Here is a 24070-nt window from a genome sequence, read left to right as displayed (position 1 = left end):
TATTGTGGGGGGTTACCTCTCCTCCATCCCCCCTGGAATCTATGCCCTTGCTGCCACCAGCTGGTTTATGTCTTCAAAAGCAAGTTGAACAAGAAGAAAAGGAGAATTTTAAAGAGGCATAAGCAGGTTTACAAAAAGAACAACTGTCCTTTTTCACGATTTTATTGCAATAAATATGTTGATAAATGATGTATCCACATCGAAATGTGTGATGCTGGAGTGATCAAATCACAAACCTGATAATGGTTTACCCAGGTCTCCTATTACAGCAAAACTCAGGAAAAGATTTTTTGAATATTTTTAAGGATATTCCTTTGGTTTGAATTCACATTTCTTGAGAAACAAATTTAGATCCCTTTGATTCAATACATAGTAAAACATTAGTGTCCACAACAACTGCAAGACCAATTAATTTATTCCTTTTTTTTTATCCACCAAATTGCAGATTTTTTTAATTACAAATTTAGTAATTGTACACAATTGTATGAAAAAGTTTAGAGACTTTAAAGAATTTAACCAATATTCAATAGTATTATTATTATTATAAAGTCATACATTCATAATGTATGCTATGAAAATTAAATACATTTTTACTGGCCCATCATACATGAACCTTGATATGGTAGTAAAATTCACACAGATTGCACAAGTTATGGAATAAGTTAATAGCCCATTTTCATCGTTACAATTTTATTTCAAATCAACTTAATCTGTAAAATGTAGTAAAGGGTGTGCATTACAACATACTTTGGGTTCCTAGGCAAAATGGTGCACAGTGTCTCTCGCTCTAAACTGAGATTGAACCCTCCCTGAAGTTGGTCTTCCCGATCAGAACATTTAGCAGAGTTGCCTTTCCCTCTCTGCACTCTTTCTGGGCCTTTTTGATGATATCATCAAGCTGCGACTCATCCTCTCGCCCAATCAGGTAACCTTTGCCCCCGTAACCATCGGCTACAATATGATAATCTGCGAGCAAGAGATAAAACCAAATGATGAGCATGTGATGAAATGCCCCACTTTGATTGCTCACAACTACAGTAAGTAACTACACAAGTTGGCAAAATTGAGTTATGACAATTGGGTCATTTAGATTAAGATCTTTCCTATGATAGATGATTGTGGCTCAACTATGCTCAGATTAAGAGAAAATGGAGTCAAACATTTGGCTGGACAATCAAAAAGCTTTGAAGTCATTTTTCTTAGTTTCAGTGTGGGCTAGTCATTGCATTTTGGCTTAGTTGTGCAGCACAGATTGTGCATTTTTGGTGGAACAAAACACCCAGGAGATTTACTGTAAACTCCATGTAGAGTAAATCTATTGTCATATGCATGTAAACTTATGACACAGGACTAAACAAATGCAGTGAACAACAGTTAAAAATTACACTAAATACACTCACCTGTAAAGGCAAGACCGCAAGCTACGTTGCTCCCGAGCATAGGCACTTGTTCTCTGGAGATCTGACTCCAGCATGCATCATTTCCCACCAGAGCGATCACTGGGGTCTGGCATGAAACAATAAGTTACTATTTAGTTGTTATAACTTTCAAGACAACAGCACAAATAAATCACAATGATGGTCTTTTTAAAAGGGCAAATGGGGCGAATTCTGTTAAACTCTATTGATTGCACCAATTTTCATAGAAAATAATAGTTGAAACAAAACTGCATGAATAGTTCTGCACTTACAATGGATAAAATCATTTGCTAACCTATTCTGTTTAAAGTTATGTCCAATTTTACAACTTCGTTGCCATGAAAACACAATGCTGTAAACAAGCTAAAATGGAGATTTATACAATGTAACAGCTCAAATAATAAACAAGATTTAACAAAAAAAAAATAATGTAAGTTCTTTTATAAAAATAAAAGCTCCACATTTATGCCTTTAAACCTTCCAAAAATTGGCCCCATTCAGTTCCATTGTAAGTGCCTCACTGTAACCTCCATTTTTGCTTCTTTATTTTCAAGTAGGGATGAGATGAAATTAATATTTGTGGTGATCAACATTGTCATAAATGCTGTTGACTGAACTTAGCTTTTATTGAACCCACAATATTCCTTTAACACAATTTAAAATATGTACTTAAAATCAATAAAAAATAATCACTAATAATTATGATTATAATATATAATTATAATAAACTATATCACTAATTGGAAGAATAGCAGCTATAAAAATGACCAAACTCCCCAAATTAAACTTTTCATCTCTTTTCCATGACCCCAGTCCAACCTACAGCTCATTGGTTTAACACTTTAGACTATCACAACAAAATTCTACTGGAAACATAAGAAACCACAAATCAAATTATTCACTCTGCAAAAATCGAAAAATCATGGAGGCCTAGCTGCCCCAAATTTCAGATTCTACCACAAATCAAATCATCTTCAATATATTCCAATATGGCTGCAAGAGACTCAACAATCACACTACCCCTGGCTGGATATTACAACAATATGACTGCCAAGAACTATCAATATCAGACATCCAGTTCTTACCCAATCAATTAAAAAGCAAAACAGTTTAAAAAACCCATTTATAGCAATGGCTCTGGCAGCTGGGTGGAAATTCAATCAAATCACTGGACACCCCATATCATTAAATACATTCACCCCAATTTGGCACAACCTGGACTTTTCAGATCAATAATAAACCGTTAGCATCAATTCATGGAAAAATAGAATTACACATTTCATCACGGCTCACTCATATCTTACGAATCACAAAAACAGACATATGACATCGGTCCCAATAGCTTCTTGCAATATTCACAAGTTAAACATTGTTTAAAAGGAACAATCAGCTTACCAAACAACATTTTACAACGCCCTCAACTGATCAATCAACTTCAACTCATAGCCACACACACACACACACACACACACACACACACACACACACACTAAAAAATATATAAATATCTATTAAAAACAGACAACAACCTCAATCATTTCAAGATTGGGATAAAGACCTATCCATCTCAAATCGATAAAAACTCCTGGGTGCGCATTTGTAATAACATATTCTCAATGACCCATGGGCCACAAACCCAAACTGCAACTCATTCAATATAAAACTCTAAACAGAGCTTACTTTAGACAATATAAACTACATAAAATGAAACTTATAGACAACAACACATGCACACACTTCTCATCAAACACAACAGGTGATTATCTATATGCCACCTGGCTTTGCCAACCTATTCAAATACTGTGGACAAACGTCACACATACTTTATCCACAACTATACGACGCAGCATTCCAGTCTCTCCTTCTGTTTGACTGCTAGGAGATCATTTATCAGTTGAACCGCCACTGAAATATGAACAACCCATACTGGTAGCCTTAACAAATCACTAAAAGAACGATCCTCCAAAACTGGAAAGACAGAACTAACCTCTCAATATCCCAGAAGTGCCATCTATTAACCAAATACATATTAATAGAAAGACATATAGCACTAAAAATAATCACATAGACTATTAATAGGTCCACCCCAAATGGAGTATAGACAGCTCTTGAACCCTGCTAGGACCCTGCCATATATGAACCGTTTATTTATTGATTGATTTACTTATTTATTTATTATTGTTATTATTATTATACTATTGTATAATATTACTAATATGTAGTTATATTATCAGAATATTTTATTTAATATGTATTATTTAATTTCTTATACCTCCACTATTGCTACTTATGTATTCTTTATAATAATAATAATTATTATTATCACTATTTCTACTACTTTCTACTATAATAACTATTGTTATTATATTTACTATAATTTTAAACCAGTTACTACATTTGTTTTTGATTTAGTCTTATTCATTAGATTTAATATATATATAAAATTGTTTGTTTATCCTTGTGTACTTTTCCCCAGTTTCTAAACGTTCATGTCAGTACTTTTTGTAAATAAAAAAAATTACATTGGAATTTCCAGGCCTGGAAATGTAATGGAAATAAAATCTTCATCCATTTAAAAAAAAAAAAAAAAAAAGATATAGCAGCGAAAGCCAGAACTTCCTGAACTCTTTGCCGAATTTCACCAAACCCTTGCATAGAAACTGTAGGAGCCAACAGTATTTGTTAAAGTAATCAAAAGTGTTTGAAGTCAAATAAATAAATCAATACAAAAATGCATTCCAATCAATTCTGAACTTTATGCTGTTAAAAGCCTAAATTAATATGTAAACTATCTACTTCTAAAGAACATGGCCCCAATTCATAAAATGTATCAATATACTGACATGTGAAAAGACAGGGTGTTATACAAGTTGTGGTTTCTACCTTGTGGCGAGTGAAAGTGTCAAATTCAGCCACGCTGTATCCAAGGGAACCATCGCCATAAATGATCCATACCTGTTAAAAAGACATAGTAAGCCCTACAGAAAGAGCTCTTTAATATATTGGGGCAAATGTTACTATGGGCATATTACAAAGGGTAACTGGTCAAAGAGAGGGGGCAATTAAATACCAATATAACAGTCAATCAACCATAATGCTATTTGATTGAGGTCAAAGTAATTTATTTCCGAAATATATACAATTTTAGAGTGAAACAGGACATGACATGTGGGGGGGAAATAAGGGTGGGACTTGATGTTATACATCAGGAACTGATTGGATTGTGAAAATTATTCCATCATTAAAACATTATTACATTTGAATAAAAGATAAAGACAACAACTTTTTTTTACAATAATATGTTCTGATGAATCGTGCATATTAACACCAGGAACACATATTAATTGGGGTAGTTCACACAAAAATGTAAATCTCTCATCATCACGCACCCTCATGCCATCCCAGATGTGTATGACTTTTTCTTCTGCAGAACACAAATGAAGATTTTTAGAATTTTTCAGCTCTGGAGGCCCATACATTGCAAGTGAATGGGTGCCAAAATTTGAAGCTCCAAAATGCATCTAAAGGCAGCATAAAAGTAATCCATATGAGTCCAGTGGTTTAATCCATATTTCTAAAGTGAAATGATAGGTGATAAACAGATCAATATTTAAGTCCTACCCTGACCAGCAAGTGGTGATATGCACAAAGAATGTGAATTTGCCATAATAGTAAAAAAATAAATGAGAAAAAAAAAGGACTTAAATGTTGATCTATTTCTCAACAACACCTCATATCTGTTCACAAGACATTGATTTAACCACTGGAGTCTTGTGGATTTCTTGTAGGTTGCTATAAAGTGCTTTTTGGAGCTTCAAATTTCTGGACACCTTTCACTTGAATTGTATGGACCTACAGAGCTGAAATATTCTTCTAAAAATCATAATTTGTGTTCTGCTGAAGAAAGTCATATACACCATATGAAAGTGAGTAACTAATGAGAGAATTTTAATTTTTGAACGGACTATCCTATATTTTGATGTCATGTTGACTTTAAGATCTTACCTCGGAGTCAGGTCGACAAAGCTTTGCTCCCAGTGCAAACCCTCCTCCCACACCCAGAGTCCCAAAAGCCCCTGGTGTAAAAACAAGCCACAAATCACACAAAACCAATACGAGTAGATTTGTCAGAGCTTGACAAAGCAGAAAGCTGCACAGATTTCATTCAATATGGTAGCTTAGAGACATTATTATAACATTCTTTTATTTCTGTGAAGGCCCTGCCTCTAACCTGGGTCCAGCCAGCGCAGTGGGCCCCGTGGCCTCATGATGTATGCAGCACTGCCAACAAAATCCCCCCCATCTGCCACTATGATGCTGTCCTCAGCCAACAACTCATCCACCCAGTGCAAAACATTCAGAGGGTTCAAATGCCTCTCCGTCTTCTCATCTGCTTTCGTTCTGAGATAAACAGGTAGCAAGATCAAGTATATCAACTGTGGATGAAATCATAGTTCTGAGAATAAAAGCTTACAGTAATGAATTTACTAAACATTCTTAGTGAATTCCACCCTCTGTCTCCTGAGACATTCAAGTAAACAAGCAACAACACAACAGTTGGATAAGATCACCTGTTAGATTTCTCTTTAATATGATCTCCCTCCTTTAGGCTCTGAGGCCATTCCTCTGGGCACTTGTGGCCCTTTAGGGCTTTTGAGAGACGCAGGAGGAAAGAGCCAGCATCGCCTGAAAAAGTTTTGAAAGAAAGCCTTGTAACATAGCGCATAACAGGATCAGAATCAGAATGAGCTTTAATGCCAAGTATGCTTACACAAAGAAATTGTCATGGTGACAGAAGCTTACAGTGCAAACAGAAAGCAACCATATATACATACAAAAATATATACTGGTGGCCAAAAGTTTGGAATAATGTACAGGTTTTGCTCTTATGGAAAGAAATTGGTGCTGAAACTACTTCAAAGAGTTCTCATCAAAAAAATCCTGCACATGCAGCAATGACAGCTTTGCAGATCCTTGACATTCTCGCTGTCAGTTTGTCCAGATACTCCAATGACATTTCACCCCACACTTCCTGTAGCACTTACCATAGATGTGTCTGTCTTGTCGGGCACTTTTCACGCACCTTACAGTCTAGCTGATCCCACAAAAGCTCAATGGGGTTAAGATCCATAACACTCTTTTCCAATTATCTGTTGACCAATGTCAGTGGTTCTTTGCCCACTCTAACATTTTCTTTTTGTTTTTCTGTTTCAAAAGTGTTTTTCCTTTGCAATTCTTCCCATAAGTCCTGCACCCCTGAGTCTTCTCTTTACTGTTGTACATGAAACTGGTGTTGAGCGGGTAGAATTCAATGAAGCTGTCAGCGGAGGACATGTGAGGTGTCTATTTCTCTAGAGACTCTGATGTACTTATCCTCTTATTTAGTTGTTCATCTGGCCTTCCACATCTCTATCTGTCCTTGTTAGAACCAGTTGTCCTTTGTCTTTGAAGACTGTAGTGAACACCTTTGAATGAAATCCTCAGTTTTCTGCCAATTTCGAGCATTGTATAACCTTCATTCCTCAAAACAATGATTGACTGACGAGTTTCTAAAGAAAGCTGTTTCTTTTTTGCCATTTTTGACCTAATATCGACCTTATGACATGGCAGTCTATTGCATACTGTGGCAACTCAAAAACAAACACAAAGACAATGTTAAGCTTCATTTAATGGAGATTTTTTTTTTTTTACCATATTAGCAATTTAACATGATTACTCAAGGATAAGGTGTTGGAGTGATGGCTGCTGGAAATGGTGCCTGACTAGATTTGATCAAAAATTACTTTTTTCAAATAGTGATGGTGCCATTTTTTACATCAGTAATGTCCTGACTATACATTGTGATCAGTTGAATGCCACTTTGTTGAAAAAAAGCAAAATCAGTACATTATTCCAAACTTTTGGCAACCATTGTACATTTAAACATATATACCAACAGTGACACAAAAGTACAAAAAAATACAAATAAATAAAAAGACAGAAATATACAAGAGCAATAATATTGTCTGAATATTTTATATGCAGATATACAGTTATGCTCAGGTGATGTAATGTATTGAAGAAGAGGTAGGATATGTTAAAAAATATAAATGAAATATAGTTGGAATGGATGGATTGGATATTGCACATGGTTGAGTTGAAAAAAGGAAAGTATTTGGGGGCAGTTTTAACTGTTCCTGTGCCTGACTGTTCTGGTGCTCAGTGCTCTGCAGCAATGGCCAGAGGGCAACAGTTTGAAAAGGAAGTGTGCCTGGTGAATGGGGTAGAGTGATTTTTCAAGGCCTTTTCATGATTTGTACAGTTCTAGCAGGGTGGGTAGGGGAGTGCAATAATCCTCTCAGCAGTCCGAACTGTCCTTTGAAGTATTTGATGTCTGACTTAGTAGCTGAACCAAACCAGACAGTTGCTTAAGTACAGAGGACAGACTAAATGACTGCCAAGTAGATCTGTATCAGCAGCACTTGTGGCAGTTTCCATCCATCCATCTTCAACCGCTTATCCGAAGTCGGGTCGCGGGGGCAGCTGCTCCAGCAGGGGGCCCCAAACTTCCCTATCCCGAGCCACATTAACCAGCTCTGACTGGGCGACCCCGAGGCGTTCCCAGGCCAGTGTGGAGATGTAATCTCTCCACCTAGTCCTGGGTCTTCCCCGAGGCCTCCTCCCAGCTGGACGTGCCTGAAACACCTCCCTAGGGAGGCGGCCAGGGGGCATCCTTACCAGATGCCCAAACCACCTCAACTGACTCCTTTCAATGCAAAGGAGCAGCGGCTCTACTCCGAGCTCCTCACGGATGACTGAGCTCCTCACCCTATCTCTAAGGGAGAAGCCCGCCACCCTTCTGAGGAAGCCCATTTCGGCCGCTTGTACTCGCGACCTAGTTCTTTCGGTCATGACCCAACCTTCATGACCATAGGTGAGGGTAGGAACAAAAATTGACCGGTAGATCGAGAGCTTTGCCTTTCGGCTCAGCTCTCTTTTCGTGACAACGGTGCGATAGAGCGACTGCAATACCGCCCCTGCTGCCCCGACTCTCCGGCCAACCTCCCGCTCCATTGTCCCCTCACTCGTGAACAAGGCCCCGAGGTACTTGAACTCCTTCACTTGGGGCAAAACCTCATTCCCTACCTGGAGTACGCACTCCATCGGTTTCCTGCTGAGAACCATGGCCTCAGATTTAGAGGTGCTAATCCTCATCCCAGCTGCTTCACACTCGACTGCCAAGCTGATCCAGTGAGAGCTGAAGGTCACGGACTGATGATGACATGAAGACAACATCATCTGCAAAAAGCAGCGATGAGATCCCCAGCCCACCGAACCGCACACCTTCCCCACCCCGACTACGCCTCGATATCCTGTCCATGAATATCACAAACAGGATTGGTGACAAAGCACAGCCTTGGCGGAGACCAACCCACACATGGAATGAACTCGACTTTGTGCCGAGGACCCGGACACAGCCCTCGCTTTGGACGTACAAGGATTGGATCGCCCTAAGAAGGGACCCCCCCACCCCGTACTCCCGCAGCACCTCCCACAGTCTCTCCCGGGGGACCCGGTCATACGCCTTCTCCAGATCCACAAAACACATGTAGACCGGATGGGCATACTCCCAGGCCCCCTCCAGGATCCTTGCGAGAGTAAAGATCTGGTCCGTCGTTCCACGGCCAGGACGAAAACCGCATTGTTCCTCTTCAATCTGAGGTTCGACAATCGGCCGAACCCTCCTCTCCAGCACCTTGGAGTAAACTTTACCAGGGAGGCTGAGAAGTGTGATACCCCTGTAGTTGGCACACACTCTCTGATCCCCCTTTTGAAGAGGGGAACCACCACCCCGTTCTGCCACGCCTTAGGCACTGTCCCAGATTTCCACGCAATGTTGAAGAGGCGTGTCATCCATGACACCCCTCCACATCCAGAGCTTTCAGCATTTCTGGTCGGATCTCATCAGTCCTCGGGGCTTTGCCACTGCGGAGTTGTTTGACTACCTCAGTGACCTCCCCAGGGAAATAGAATCTGATCCCCCATCATCCTCCGGCTCTGCCTCTACCATAGAGGGCGTGTTGGGATTTAGGAGTTCTTCAAAGTGTTCCTTCCACCGCCCAATAACCTCCTCGGTTGAGGTCAACAGCGTCCCATCTTTGCTGTATACAGCTTGAATGGTTCCCCGTTTCCCCCTCCTAAGGTGGCGGACGGTTTTCCAGAAGCACTTTGGTGCGGACCGAAAGTCCTTCTCCATGGCTTCTCCGAACTTTTCCCACACCCACTGCTTTGATTCCCTCACGGCCGAGGCCGCAGCCCTTCGGGCCTGTCGGTACCTTGCAACTGCCTCCGGAGACCTCCGGGACAACAAATCCCGGAAGGCCTCTTTCTTCAGTCGGACGGCTTCCCTGACCACCAGTGTCCACCACGGTGTTCGAGGGTTACCACCCATTGCGGCACCTAAAACCTTGAGGCCGCAGCTCTCCACCGCGGCTTCGGCAATGGAAGCTTTGAACATTGCCCACTCCGGTTCAAATGTCCCCAACCTCCGCAGGGATGCCTGAAAAGCTCCGCCAGAGGTGTGAGTTGAAGATCTCCCGGACAGGGACCTCCTCCAAACGTTTCCAGTTCACCCGCACTACTCGCTTGGGCTTCCCAGGTCTGTCCAGAGTCTTTCCCCACCCCCTGACCCAACTCACCACCAGATGGTGATTGGTTGACAGCTCTGCCCCTCTCTTTACCCGAGTGTCCAAAACATATGGCCTCAGATCCGACGACACGATTACAAAATCAATCATCGACCTTCGGCCTAGGGTGCTCTGGTACCACGTACACTTATGAGCATCCTTATGTTCGAACATGGTGTTTTTTATAGATAATCCATGACTAGCACAGAAATCCAATAACAAACATCCACTTGAGTTCAGATCAGGGAGGCCGTTCCTCCCAATCACGCCTTTCCAGGTGTCCCTGTCATTTCCCACGTGTGCGTTGAAGTCACCCAGCATCACTATGGAGTCCCCTACTGGGGCCCTATTCAGGACTCCATTCAGGGTCTCCAAGAAGGCTGAATATTCTGAACTGCTGTTCGGTGCATATGCACAGACAACAGTCAGAGTTTTCCCCACAACCCGTGAGGCGTAGGGAGGCGACCCTCTCGGTCCACCGGGTAAACTCCAACGTAGTGGCGTCAGCCGGGGACTCGTGAGTATCCCCACACCCGCCCGTCGCCTCACACCCTGGGAAACTCCAGAGAAGAATAGAGTCCATCCCCTATCCAGGAGTACGGATCCAGAGCCAAAACTGTGCGTCGATGTAAGCCCCACCAGATCCAACTGGTAACGCTCCACCTCCCTCACTAGTTCCGGCTCCTTCCCCTCCAGTGAGGTGACATTCCACGTCCCCAGAGCAAGCCTTTGCTGCCCGGGTCTGGTCCGTCGAGGCCCACGGCCTTCACTGCCGCCCAAATGGCAGCGCACCTGACTCCTGCAGTTCCTCCAATGGGTGGTGGGCCCAAGGGATGTAGAGGGGGGTTCCACGTTGCTTCTTCGGGCTGTGCCCGGCCGGGCTCCGTGACAAGCCCGGCCACCAGGCGCTCGCCGACGAGCCCTCCATCTGGGCCTGGCTCCAGACAGGGGCCCCAGGCTTCCTCCGGGCAGGGTAACTCCTCCTCTTGCCGTTTTATCCATGAGTCATTTTGAACCATTCTTAGTCTGGCCCCTCACATGAGACCACTTTGCCTTGGGAGACCCAACCAGGAGCACATGGCTCCAGACAACACAACCCTCAGGATCATAAGGGCACACAAACATCTCCACCACGATAAGGTGCTGGTTCCCGGAGAGGAACTTGTGGCAGTTTAAACTTCCTCAACTGGCGAAGGAAATATAACCTCTGCTGGGCCTTTTTCCACAATGGAGTCAATGTGAGTCTCACACTTCCTGTGAGATGGTAGTACCCAGGAACCTGAATGACTCCACTTCAGCCACACTGCTGCTTAGAATGGGTGAGCGGGGTCAGTGTTGGGGTGTTCCTCCTAAAGTCCACAATCATCTCCACTGTTTTGAGCGTGTTAAGCTCCAGGTTATTATGAATGCACCAGTGAGCCAGCCGTTCAACCTCCCTTCTGTATGCAGACTCATCGTCATCTTGGATGAGGCAGATGACAGTTGGGTTGTATGCAAACTTTAGGAGCTTAACAAAGGGGTCCTTGGCAGTGCAGTTGTTTGTGTAAAGGGAGGAGAGCAGTGGGGAGAGCACACAGCATTGGGGGGGCACCAATGCTGATTGTACAGGTGCTGGAAGTTAATTTCCCCAGTCTCACTAAATACTGCAGAAAGCTGTCAGAAAGCTGGCGATCCACTAACAGACAGAGGTGGGAACAGAGAGCTGGGTAAACTTAGTCCATAGGGAAGCAGGGTTGATGGATTTAAAAGCCAAACTGAAGTCCACAAAATAGATCCTTGCATTGGTCCCTGGTCTGTCTAGACTTTGAAGTATGTAACGCAGTCCCATTTTGACATAGACCTGTTTGCTCAATAAGCAAACTCGAGAAAGGTTCCAGTGATGTCCTTCAGGTGGGCTAACACTAGTCTTTCAAATGACTTCATGACCACAGATGTCAGAGCAAGGGGTCTGTAGTCATCAAGTCCTGTGATAATATAAGTTACGTTTTTTTTAGTTGCACAAAAATTAGTCATGTTTGCAAAACATGTTCATTTTCCACCCTCATTCTGACCCTCTGTAAGAAACGCTTGGTTTTGGTGCTGGTTCCCTTTTAAGACTTGACAGTAAACGCCCACCCTACTGTTTGGCTCTCTGCTCTTGCCATCTCACTGCTTACCACCACTGGGCGGGGATACAGAAGTGATAAGGTGAAGTAAGCGTTGATGTGTTGATATGGAGGCGGTTAGATGCAAATGTCTTCCACAGTGTGACATCACAATGAAAGATTTTTGAGTTCTGAAACTTACAGTAAGTTTATATAGTATAGTACATTGACCTCTTATGTATTAAATCATCAAGGAAAATTAGATTCATGTCATGACCCCTTTAATATACAGTATTAGGGAATAACTAACAACTGTATATTGTAAGGAGGGACACAACTATTGTAGCTATATTTTTAAGTAGCAAGACAGCAGCCCAGATGATCAGTTTAGCTTTTCAAGTGATGAGCTACTTTCCAAGCTGTTACCAACAAGTAGCTATGTAAAGTAAAAAATTTTGTTAAAATGCTAAAAGGAAGTGTTTCTAGTTTTATAAGTTGCTTTTAAAGTCCATTTATCTGTTCAGAGTTTTGTGTCAAATCAATCTGATTGTAAAATAAATTGTCATCTCATAGTTATAATTTCAAAAAGACACTACCCCCTTATATAGCTTAAACCTAGTAACTAGTAGTGATCCTTCCTACTTTTTACTGTAGTTTCACTAATTACATTTTGAGAGGTTAATAGCTTGATACCTTATCAAAATAGCTACCCCGACAACGGTTATTTCCTACTATTATGCAGTAACTATTATTTATTATGTAAAAGGAAATTAAATGTAGTTCTTCACCCTGAATGGCCACTGTTGGTTTCCAGAACATGTCTGAGTTCTTCAATAGCTGACTCTTGTCTCTGTTGACTGCAATAATTTTACTCCGTCTGTTCAGCACCCGTCCATAACTCAGCCTGAAGTCACACACCGTGCCTATCAGCCAAAACAAAGCATTTACTGGGCTAGAGGAACAGGCACTCAACAGAACTACTGATTTTATTCTTAGCTTTCAAGAAATTATAAGTCCACCTGTACAGTAGGTGGCACCGTTTCCCACCTGCCAGCAACACAAGGTCAGCATCTTTCAAGGCATCTCTCCTGTTCTGTCTGATGTGCAGTGGACTGTTCTTTCCTAGCATGCCTCGAGACATTCCGCCCAGGAAGCAGGGAACTCCTAATGATTCCAAGGCATTTCTGTGGCAGACATATATATAGAGAGTTGAATTCAGAAGTTGACATACAGCCAAATACATTTAAACTCAGTTTTTCAAAATTCTTGACATTTACTGGTAGAAAACATTCCCTGTCTTAGGTTAGATAGGATCACTAATGTATTTTAAGAGTGTGAAATGTCAGCCTATCCAAGATTTTTGTTTTATTATTATGTATTCGGTCTCAGACATTCATTGGACATTCAGAATGTTTAATTCGGACATTTATTTAAAATGTTGCCTTGAGCATATTTCTGAACCCAAAATTATGTATTAATAAGTCCCCTTTCTGCTGGTCAGAGTGGATTGTGAGGGGGGTTACTACTCTTTGTGACCTATGAGATCGGAGTGTTGAGATCTTTTGAAGATTTGGTTCAACATTTTAGAATTCCTTTTTATTTTAGGAATTTACAGCTGCGCCACCTACTCTACTATTTTTTGGGAGTAGCATACACCCCCCTAAAGTGGCTGATACTCTGGGAGAGGTGATTACTGCTTTTGGAAAAAGTCACAAGGCATCAGTGTATTACTCCCTGCTAATTCAGAGTCTGGGGGACAAAGCTTCAACTTCTATCAAGAGATTATGTGGGAAAGATTTAAACTTGGTATTGGAGGAGGGAGTGTGGGCTAGGATTTTAAATAACGTCAAGTCTGCATCTAGAGATGCAAGGGTGTGCATTATGCAATTCAAGATTATACATCGATTCTATTGGACACCCTCTAGATTGTAAAGGATTGGTCTTAAAGACACACCCACCAGCTGGCAATGCCAATTGGAGGATGGAGACACGGCCCATGAATTGTTTTTGGTGTGTTGAGATCCAGGGGTTTTGGATGAAGGTTCAGAGTGTTGTGTGTGACGTGTTGGGGCACTCAGATTTCGTTTTGCCCCAGACTCTATGTTTTGGGCAATGGGGAGGTCATCGATGTGTGGAATAAAAGCATAAAGAACTGGGTCCTGACCAGTGTGAAGGTTGCTAGACAGATTGTTTTGAGGGGATGGAAGTCAGCTGGAGCGCCCCCATATCAGGAGTGGAGCATGGAGATGGGGAGAGTGGCGGTGTATGAGGAAATTATATTTAGTAGACTGGGTAATTTGGATTTGTTTGTTGGGAAGTGGGGCACGTTGTTGGCGTTTTTGGAGGACTCTCGGGGAGAGGTAGCAGAGAGAGAGGTTTAGATGTAGATGTGTGATTATGATCATTTTATTTATTTATATTTGAATGAATATGCTCATGTGATCACAGGAGTATGTTTTGGGGGTCGGGGTGGGGTTTAAATGTTGATTCCATGTATATATGTTTTGTTTTTTGCGTCTTCTGTGGGAATCAATAAAAAAAAATGTAATCACAAAGAATGTGAAATGTCAGAAAAATAGGACAGATAATTATTTATTCCAGCTTTCATTTCTTTCATCACATTCACAGTGGGTCAGAAGTTTACATACACTTAGTTAGCATTTGGTGGCATTGCCTTTAAATTGTTTAATTTGGGTCAAACTTTTTCACTATCCTTCCACATGTTTGTCACAATAAGTTGCTGGAATTTTTGCCCATTCCTCCAGACAGAACTGGTGTAACTGAGTCAGGTTGAAGGCCTTCCTGCTCGCATGTGCCTTTGGTCCATGGTCGTTATGGCCAAACGGTTACATTTTTGTTTCATCAGACCAGAGGACATTTCTCCAAAAAGTAAGATTCTTGTTCCCATGTGCACTTGCAAACTGTAGTCTGGCTTTTTTATGGTGGTTTTGGAGCAGTGACTTCTTCCTTGCTGAGCAGCCTTTCAGGTTATGTCAATATAGGACTTGTTTTACTGTGGATGTAGATACTTGTGAAGATGCTGGAAGAACCAGGTAGACTCCTTTGCTGCTGTTCTGGGATTCATTTGCACTTTTCGCACCACACTACGTTCATCTCTAGGAGACAGAATGTATCTCCTTCCTGAGCAGTATGATGGCGGTGTTGTCCCATGGTGTTTATACTTGCATAATATTGTTTGTACAGATGAACATGGCACCTTCAGGCATTTGAAAATTGCTCCCAAAAATGAACCAGACTTGTGGAGGTCCACAATTTATTTCTGAGGTTTTGGCTGATTTCTTATGATTTTCCCATGATGTAAAATAAAAAACAAAAAAGAGGCACTGAGTTTGAACGTAGGCCTTAAAATACATCCACAGGTACACCTCCAATTGACTCCAATTAGCCTATCAGAAGCTAATTGGCTAATTGCCTAAAGGCTTGACATAATTTTCTGGAAATTTCCAAGCAGCTTAAAAGGCACAGTTAACTTAGTTTATGTAAACTTCTGACCCACTGAAATTGTGATATAGTCAATTAAATGTGAAATAATGTCTGTAAACAATTGTGGGAAAAATTATTTGTCATGCACAAGGTAAATATCCTAAACGATTTGCCAAATCTATAGTTTGCTAATATGAAATATGTGAAGTGGTTAAAAAAAGTTAATAACTTCAACCTAAGTGTAGGTAAACTTCTGACTTCAATTGTATATACTGTGTATATATATATTATTTAGAATCATTTAAATATAACTAAACATAATTATTTAATCACTATATATTTAATTGTTATTTGAGGGGCTTTTTCAGCAAATATTCATATATGCCATTGATTGCGATTAAGTTGATTAATTAATTGGCATACCATGTAATTAATTAAATTACAAGTTGTAATCAATTGACAGCCCTAGCATAAATATAAGTTGGTTATAAGATTCTTCACACAGTTCCATTTGCATCATATCATATTTTATCATTATTATAAAATGTGTGAAATATTAATAATAAAGAATGAGTAGGCGTGTAAAACTTTGAACTGGTACAGCATGCATTCGTGTCAGGCTTTAAATCCAATTTTACTTGTTTAATTTAGGGATCAGGACTGGTGACTTAAACATTGAACCCATAGGTTCAAACCTCCATGAATTGTTCCATTAACTATCTAAAGAGTTTGCTGCACAATGAAACAAGGAAGAAAAGCTTAAAATTACCTGATATCATCCACAGGTGTTGGGGGTAAGGTTGCCTGACTGCCTAACAGTATGACAGGTTTCTTAGCTCTGCTTACCAATTCCACACACCTTTGGATCTGGGAAGGGTATAACAGTTAGAGGGCATTCAAGTCAAGATGCTATCTAATCTTCTGTATTTGGGGCAAAAGTCACAGGCTCCAATATGTGCTGTCCTGTTACATGCTACATTGTTATATTATAGGACTTCTAATAAACAAAGTTGTGAACATAAATCTTGTATCATTATCAGATAATTTAACATTTGTTTCTTTACATTTTAGGGCTGTCAAAATTAACACATTAATGCAGCAAATAATGAAATATGTTTAATGCTGTTTGTTTTTTAATGCATTTATTTTATTATTATTATTTATTTATTTTTCAATTTGATGTGACAAATCAAACCTATCAAAAGTAATTTGGCTTTCTTTTTATGGTGTAATTTAATTATCATCGAAGCTCATTAAGTGAAATATCACCCACAACAATGAAATGATAATGCAAAGGCATGCGACGGAGTACGGCACGTGAGATTACATCAATAAAGAGCGGGGAAGTGGTTTTCTGATTGGATAGAATTGAATTGAAAATTGCGTTCTTGCATTTTGTGTTTGCATTTCTCCTGCATTTCAAAGCAGTTTGCGGGATACAGATTTTGTTTGTTTTTTGCACGAGAAAAATGAGTAAAGTACAGTGTTGCAGAAATCTACCTCATTCCAGTGTCATTACACAGATATGCACATACAGTATTTTTCACTTGGAATGTTATCCACGCAAATTGCCGCAAATTGATTCATAGTGATTAACCACTTTAATCAATTGACAGCCCTATTATTTTCCAATACAGAAAATTGCCCATAACAGTTTTTTGGAGAAGTTTCACCTCATCCTCTGTGGCCTGAGGGATGTGAACAGGAAGTGGGGTCAAATCACGGGTTTCCCAAGCTCCAGCAAATAAGTTAGATAAGTGATTATGAAGATACCTGTGAGATGACAAAAAAAAGTATTTCAAATGACTTAAGTCACAAGTGCACTAAATATTTGTTTCATCGTTACATACACTGGCGGCCAAAAGTTTGGTATAATGTACAAATTTTCCTTTTTCGGGAGGAAATTAGTACTTTAATTCACCAAAGTGGCATTCAACTGATCACAATGTATAGTCAGGACATTACTGATGTAAAAAAAGAGCACCATCACTATTTGAAAAAAAGTCATTTTTGATCAAATCTAGACAGGCCCCATTTCCAGAAGCCATCACCTTGAGTAATCATGCTAAGTTGCTAATTTGGTACTAGAAAATCACTTAACATTATAACAAACACAGTTGAAAGCTATTCATTAAATTAAGCTTAACAATGTCTGTGTTTGTCTTTGAGTTGCCACAGTATGCAATATACTGCCATGTCATAAGGTCAAAATTAGGTAAAAATGGCAAAAAAGAAACAGCTTTCTTTAGAAACTCATCAGTCAATCATTGTTTTGAGGAATGAAGGTTATACAATGCTCGAAATTGGCAAAAAATTGAGGATTTCATACAAATGTGTACACTACAGTCTTCAAAGACAAAGGACAACTGGCTCTAACAAGAACAGAAAGAGATGTGGAAGGCCAGATGAACAACTAAATAAGAGGATAAGTACATCAGAGTCTCTAGTTTGAGAAATAGACACCTCACATATCCTCAGCTGACAGCTTCATTGAATTCTACCCGCTCAACACCAGTTTCATGTACAACAGTAAAGAGAAGACTCAGGGGTTCAGGACTTATGAATTGCAAAGAAAAAACACTTTTGAAACAGAAAAACAAAAAGAAAATGTTAGAGTGGGCAAAGAACCACTGACATTGGTCAACAGATAATTGGAAAAGAGTGTTATGGATCTTAACCCCATTGAGCTTTTGTGGGATCAGCTAGACTGTAAGGTGCGTGAAAAGTGCCCGACAAGACAGACACATCTATGGCAAGTGCTACAGGAAGTGTGGGGTGAAATGTCACTTGAGTATCTGGACAAACTGACAGCTAGAATGCCAAAGATCTGCAAAGCTGTCATTGCTCCATGTGAAGGATTTTTTAGATGAGAACTCTTGGAAGTAGTTTAAGAAGTTCTGAAAAAAAAATTCAAATTGGAATAGTCATTTTTCACATTATTAATGTCCTGACTATAAATTGTGATCAGTCGAATGCCACTTTGGTGAATAAAAGTACCAATTTATTTCCATAAAAGCAAAATCTGTACATTATTCCATTACTTTTGGTTGCCAGTTTATGATTTACACATTAAGAATTGAATAATACCATTGTAAAATATTATTTAAACGATATGCATAAGACTCTAGACATATCAGTGGTCTAATAAAACCTGTTATTTTTAAATGGAGAGGGTCCCTTCATGGAGGTCACCATGTTGAGATCACATGACTCACTTTATCTTGGTAACTCCCCTGTTATCTGACACTTTTGCTCTTGTAATACATTTTGGCTGACTGTGAATAACTCATTTCTACAATGGCATCAGTAACTGAAAGCTTTTGCTTTCATAAGGTGTAATACTTCAAGGCTCAGATGACTGCCATATTGGCATTTGCTACATAAAATTACAGAAAAAGCACTACAAAAATGACTGAGTGCTGCTTTAAATGTGATTATTTCTCCTTTATTAAGGAGATAAAGTGTTAGATTAATAGTGTATGTAAATACGAAAACATGTTTATACCATGCAATGATTTTCCCCATCATCCCTTTGGGTGTGTTTTTAGGGGCAAACTCTTTTTCCACCACATGGTAAGGGTAGAGCGTGTCTATGGGAAACTCAATAAACACTGGGCCTGTGAAGTAAGCAGAGCATTACAAATAATTGCACTCATACGGTTACGGTATGACAACAAACAGTATTCATTCCAACTAGATCTCCTAAGCAACCAAATTGGCCCAGTTGTTAGGGAGGGTAGTCACATGGGGTAACCTCCTCATGGTCGTGATTAGTGGTTCTCGCTCTCAATGGGGTGTGTGGTAAGTTGTGTGTGGATTGCGAAGAGTAGCATGAGTCTCCACATGCTGGGAGTCTCCATGAGGTCATGCACAACGAGCCACGTGATAAGATGCGCGGATTGACAGTCTCAGAAGCGGAGGCAACTGAGACTTGTCCTCCGCCACCCGGATTGAGGTGAGTAACCACACCACCATGAGGACCTACTAAGTAGTGGGAATTGGGCATTCCAAATTGGGAGAAAAGGGGATAAAAAAGTATATACTTCTTTTACAATCAGTATTCATCGTCATGCAGATTTAAGGTATAGATCCTCCCAAAATAAAAAATACTGTCATCATTTACTCACCCTCATGTTGTTCCAAACCTGTATGGCTCTCTTTCTTCCATGGAACACAAAAGGTGATGTTACCCAGAAGGTTAACCTCAGTCAACTTTCAATTTCATTGTTCATTGTATGGAAATAAGACGCAATGAAACTTAATGGTGATTGAGGTGTTTCATAGAAGACAAACAAGTGATATAGGTTCAGAACATCATGAGGGTGAGTAAATGATGATGAGAATTTTCAGTTGAATTATTCCTTTAACCTAAACCAACACTGTGGACCTGGTATCGGGTCCGTGGGTGGGGCCAGGAGTATGTTATAAGTTTAGGATCACAAAATAAAAGTCCCCTGATCCACAAATCAGGCATATGTGGTACTATTTGAAAGCTTAAGACTTTTGAACTTTTCATAGAACTCAATCACTTTGGTATTTATGTTGCGAAACATAACAAAGACCTGAAAGACATCTTAAAGACTCTGTCAAATGAGACCAATGAAACTATGCAATTAGTGCTCTGTAAGTTGTAAAACGAGCTTTTAAATTTGGGTCTGAAAAAAAACTGCATTTCACTTTAGGATAATTTGTTCAGGAAACAAGTTTAAAAATGAAAATAAAACATTCTTTGAACAAAAATATTTTTATATTGTTGAACTGTGCTGTAGCAAAACATTACCTGGAGTGCCGGACTGTGCGATGGCTAAAGCTTTTCTTACAGTGGGAACAATTTCTCTCACAGTCCTCACTGAAGCACAGAACTTACAGAGGGGCTTGAATAACGACATTTGGTCAATATCCTGCAGGGCACCTCTACCCTGCAAAACAGAAAAACAGTCAGAGAAAATACTACCAACAACCCCTGTGTCTGGAGACAACGGCACTAAGAATTTTGGAAAAATGACGATTACATTTGAAATATGCAGGTGACATGCACAAAGTGCATGTGCAAATGACTCATTTGAAATGTAAAGGAGCATTTCCTGACCTGCAGGAGAGTAGCGGCAGCACCACCGATAAGAAGCAGCGGTGATTCAGCCATCTGAGCGTTCTTCACTGCAGTTACTGTGTTGGTCAGCCCTGGTCCTGCTGTTACTGCGGCCACGCCGACTGTGCCTATGTCAGCAAAACATAAGATTATCAGCCTCCTCTACTGCTACTGATATATATATAAAAAAAAAACATCCCAGGTCCAATACTTGTTAAGCTCAATTAACAGCATTTGTGGGATAATGTTGATTACCACAAAAAAAAAAAAACTGTCACTCATTTGTTAAAAAAAAAATTATAAAAAAAAGAAAAAGGAGAAATCACAGTTACAGAGTACTGTACTGGGGCCAGTCCATTTACATTAAAATACACATTGTTTCAAAAGCCAAAAGACCTAAACCACATGGCTTTTATCTTTTCCATTTGGCAAAAGTGAATCAAATATGGTCCCTTTAGACACGTTGGAAGGTTTAACATCAGTGACATCATGGGTGCCCCATGTACAAAAAATACGTTGCTGTTCAATTCAATCTTACCTGAAAGTCTTGTCACAGCATCTGCAGCAAACACAGCTGTGGCCTCGTGGCGGGTGTCAACAATGCGGATTCCCAGTTTCTCACAGGCCACCAGGATGGGTGAGATGTGTCCTCCCACCAATGTGAAGACAAACTTCACCCCATGAGCCCGCAGAACCTCCGCCACACTCTCCCCTCCATGCCGAGGGCTCTTACTCTCTGTCTGAGAATGGTGAACATTGGTATTACTCTACAGACTCTACACACTAAGCTAAAGTTGAAAATTGCATCTAAGCTTAGCTGCACATGGCCATAGGAGGCTTTTTCTGAAAGGAGATGCAGACTTAAAGCCTTTAAGGTAGTCGTTCACAACTTGTGGGTTGCAGCCCAAAAAAAGGGTCACAGATCTGATGTGATAGGGTGGCGAACACCAAGGGAAACTAAAGAGAAACCTATAAAAACCATTAACAAAACATCCAGACTATGTTGCACTTCACTTGCAATGTGATGAGTTCCCATCCTTTTTAAACCAATGAATTTCCAAAAATGTTCCAGTTATTTATGATTACTATAAAAGGTTTAAAAAATGTATTTTGATTCAGATCGATACACAAATTAATTGAATAGACTTGAGCTGGGCACTATGGCTTCTGTTATGATCAAGTTTAACTCTACACAAGGGTGATTTCTAGCTAATAAAATATTTTAAAGCAAAGCTAACCACAAAAACGTATATTCACTTTAGAAATTTCCATGATTTTTTCAAGACTTTTAAGATTTGATTAATTTCCAATACTTTGCCAGGCCTGAAAAACACTAATAAATAATTCTCTGATATTTCCAGGTTTTCGATGACCATGGCTATGGAGGATGAAACCTCCATAAATAAATCCACATGTGTGCATAAATACATGTATAATTAATTAAATGTGCGAGGAGATATACATATAATTAAATACATTAATAAATAAATAAATGCACCAACCAACACAAAAATAACACAATATAAAGCATGAATACATGGTTGGGGAAATGCCAAAATACTAAATGAAATTCTAAATTGAAAGTTGATCAGCCGATGTTTGATTTACCTCCTATCATTAGCATACTGCACAAAAGGAAAAATAAATATACAACTACATACGGAAATAAATGATTGAAAGAATTAAAAATAAACTTTACATTTTGCATTTCCTTTTACATTTTTGTATATCCCCAACCATGTATTCATGGGTGCATTTATTTATGTACTTATTTGCATATTTAATTATTATAAATATATTTATGCACGAATATGTGGATTAATTAATTTATTATTTGCAGATTCCGTCCTAAACATGTTGGAACCCTGAACAAGGATGTGTGTTGGGAGGTTAATTGGCTTAATAAATATAATTAATAAAGACATAGTTAAATGAATGTTAATATTTGATTTCAGGGCATTTTGTTGACTTGTGTATACATTTGAACAACATATTTTTTTAAATACAAATCAGGATCCTGAAGCACAACACATTTACATTTATGCATTTGGCGTACGCTTTTATCCAAACCAACTTACAGTGCCCTTATTACAAGGACAGTCCCCCCGGAGCAACCTGGAGTTAAGTGCCTTGCTCAAGAACACAATGGTGGTGGCTGTGGGGATCAAACCTACAACCTTCTGCTTACCAGTTCAGTGCTTTAGCCCACTACGCCATCACCACTCCAAAACCAATTGAGAACCAGAGTTAAAAGCATGTATTGGATGCGTTAAGCTCAAGTTCAACCATTACAACCTACAGTGTCTTGATTAATGGAAATAATGTGCCAGACAGGTCTTCCAGTTTTTTGCTTGCATGACAGGTTCAAATAAGTTTTAACAAATTGTAGTGAAGTGCTAGGTGAAGGTGTCAAATTGCACATGGAGTTGTCTAAAAGGTTCATTTATAATTCATTGTTTGTTTTCAATGTTACGTACCTTATGAAATAGCTGGTACAGTAAAGCAAGTTTACTAGCAGCAAAGAGCAGAGCCCCAAGAGCAGCACCCAGAGAGCAGCCCAAAAACACACTAATGTCCATCGCTTGCGTAAGAGGAGAGCCTCAAACTAATTTCCACCTGACCTGTCCAGCAAAAACAGGAACACAAATAAATAACCAATGACATTACAATGAAGCGGGCTTTGGAGTTTATTCTCGTGCAGGTACTGGAAAGATAAATAAAGTGATTTTTTTCGTGTCGCTTGGTTGTCATGTCTAAACTTAGCACGGCTAGGTTAAAGTCAAACAACATACCTGCCCAGCTTTTTCACCCCGGCTGCAGTCGTCTTCTTCTTATTATTATTCTTCTTCTTCTTCTATCAGTTTTGCGGCAGTTGGCAAACAAACTTATTGTGCATTTCCGCCACCTACTGAGATGGAGTGTGGAGCATTAATGTTGAGGGGAAAAAAATAAATAATTAATAATAATAAAAACATATCTGTACTAAATTATTTTAATTAGATTAGTTGCTTTCAAATAGTCTAGTAAAACCTTATAAACTTCTGGTGACTTTCTTTGCTAATTCTGAAGTGACAATCTGTTCATACCTAATGACTTGATTTGATTTTCGAGCATGATCCTGTCATTGTAATATCCTGTGCACTGAAATAACACATGCTCCACTATCTCTGGTAGTCCACATGTGCTACACAAGCCTGCATCATGTTTTCCTATGATATGTATAGACTGATTTGGAGATGTGATATAACCGAATCCTCCCTTCTATTTCCACAAATCGATTTCTAATGATTTATCTTGTATTGGTGATGATTTATCATTCATTACACTTAATAAAACAGAAAAAGAAACTGAGCAGATCACCACATTTAA

The 24070-nt window shown here is 39.7% G+C and overlaps 1 protein-coding gene across 1 annotated transcript; it reads right to left on the bottom strand.

Moving 5' to 3' along the window:
• Positions 1–128: 128 nt before the first annotated feature.
• Positions 129–23557, bottom strand: LOC127623148 (2-hydroxyacyl-CoA lyase 2). The gene is made up of 16 exons (XM_052097421.1): positions 23494–23557; positions 23179–23322; positions 21240–21441; positions 20702–20829; positions 20393–20531; positions 19118–19229; positions 17286–17385; positions 16382–16479; positions 13216–13352; positions 12957–13091; positions 5990–6104; positions 5650–5819; positions 5424–5494; positions 4302–4373; positions 1401–1506; positions 129–966 (listed from the first exon to the last, which is right to left on the bottom strand). Exons 2-16 carry the CDS (start codon positions 23278–23280, stop codon positions 788–790), a joined length of 1866 nt encoding a protein of 621 aa, XP_051953381.1. The 5' UTR covers positions 23281–23322; positions 23494–23557; the 3' UTR covers positions 129–787.
• Between the last annotated feature and the right edge of the window lie 513 nt (positions 23558–24070).

Source organism: Xyrauchen texanus, chromosome 29, assembly GCF_025860055.1.
Source record: "Xyrauchen texanus isolate HMW12.3.18 chromosome 29, RBS_HiC_50CHRs, whole genome shotgun sequence".
Taxonomy (NCBI): domain Eukaryota; kingdom Metazoa; phylum Chordata; class Actinopteri; order Cypriniformes; family Catostomidae; genus Xyrauchen; species Xyrauchen texanus.
Note: the sequence above shows the minus strand (reverse complement) of the source record. Positions and strands in the feature narration are given on the sequence as shown.

Bases quoted from the DNA above. Each gene is read 5' to 3' on its own strand.
- LOC127623148 (XM_052097421.1), bottom strand. From the start codon at position 23,280: ATGGACATTAGTGTGTTTTTGGGCTGCTCTCTGGGTGCTGCTCTTGGG. The intron at 17,386-19,117 runs GTATAAACATGT...GTCATCTCACAG, and splicing joins ATGGGGAAAATCATTGCATG to GTATCTTCATAATCACTTAT. The intron at 5,495-5,649 runs GTTAGAGGCAGG...TTTTTACACCAG, and splicing joins ACTGCGCTGGCTGGACCCAG to GGGCTTTTGGGACTCTGGGT.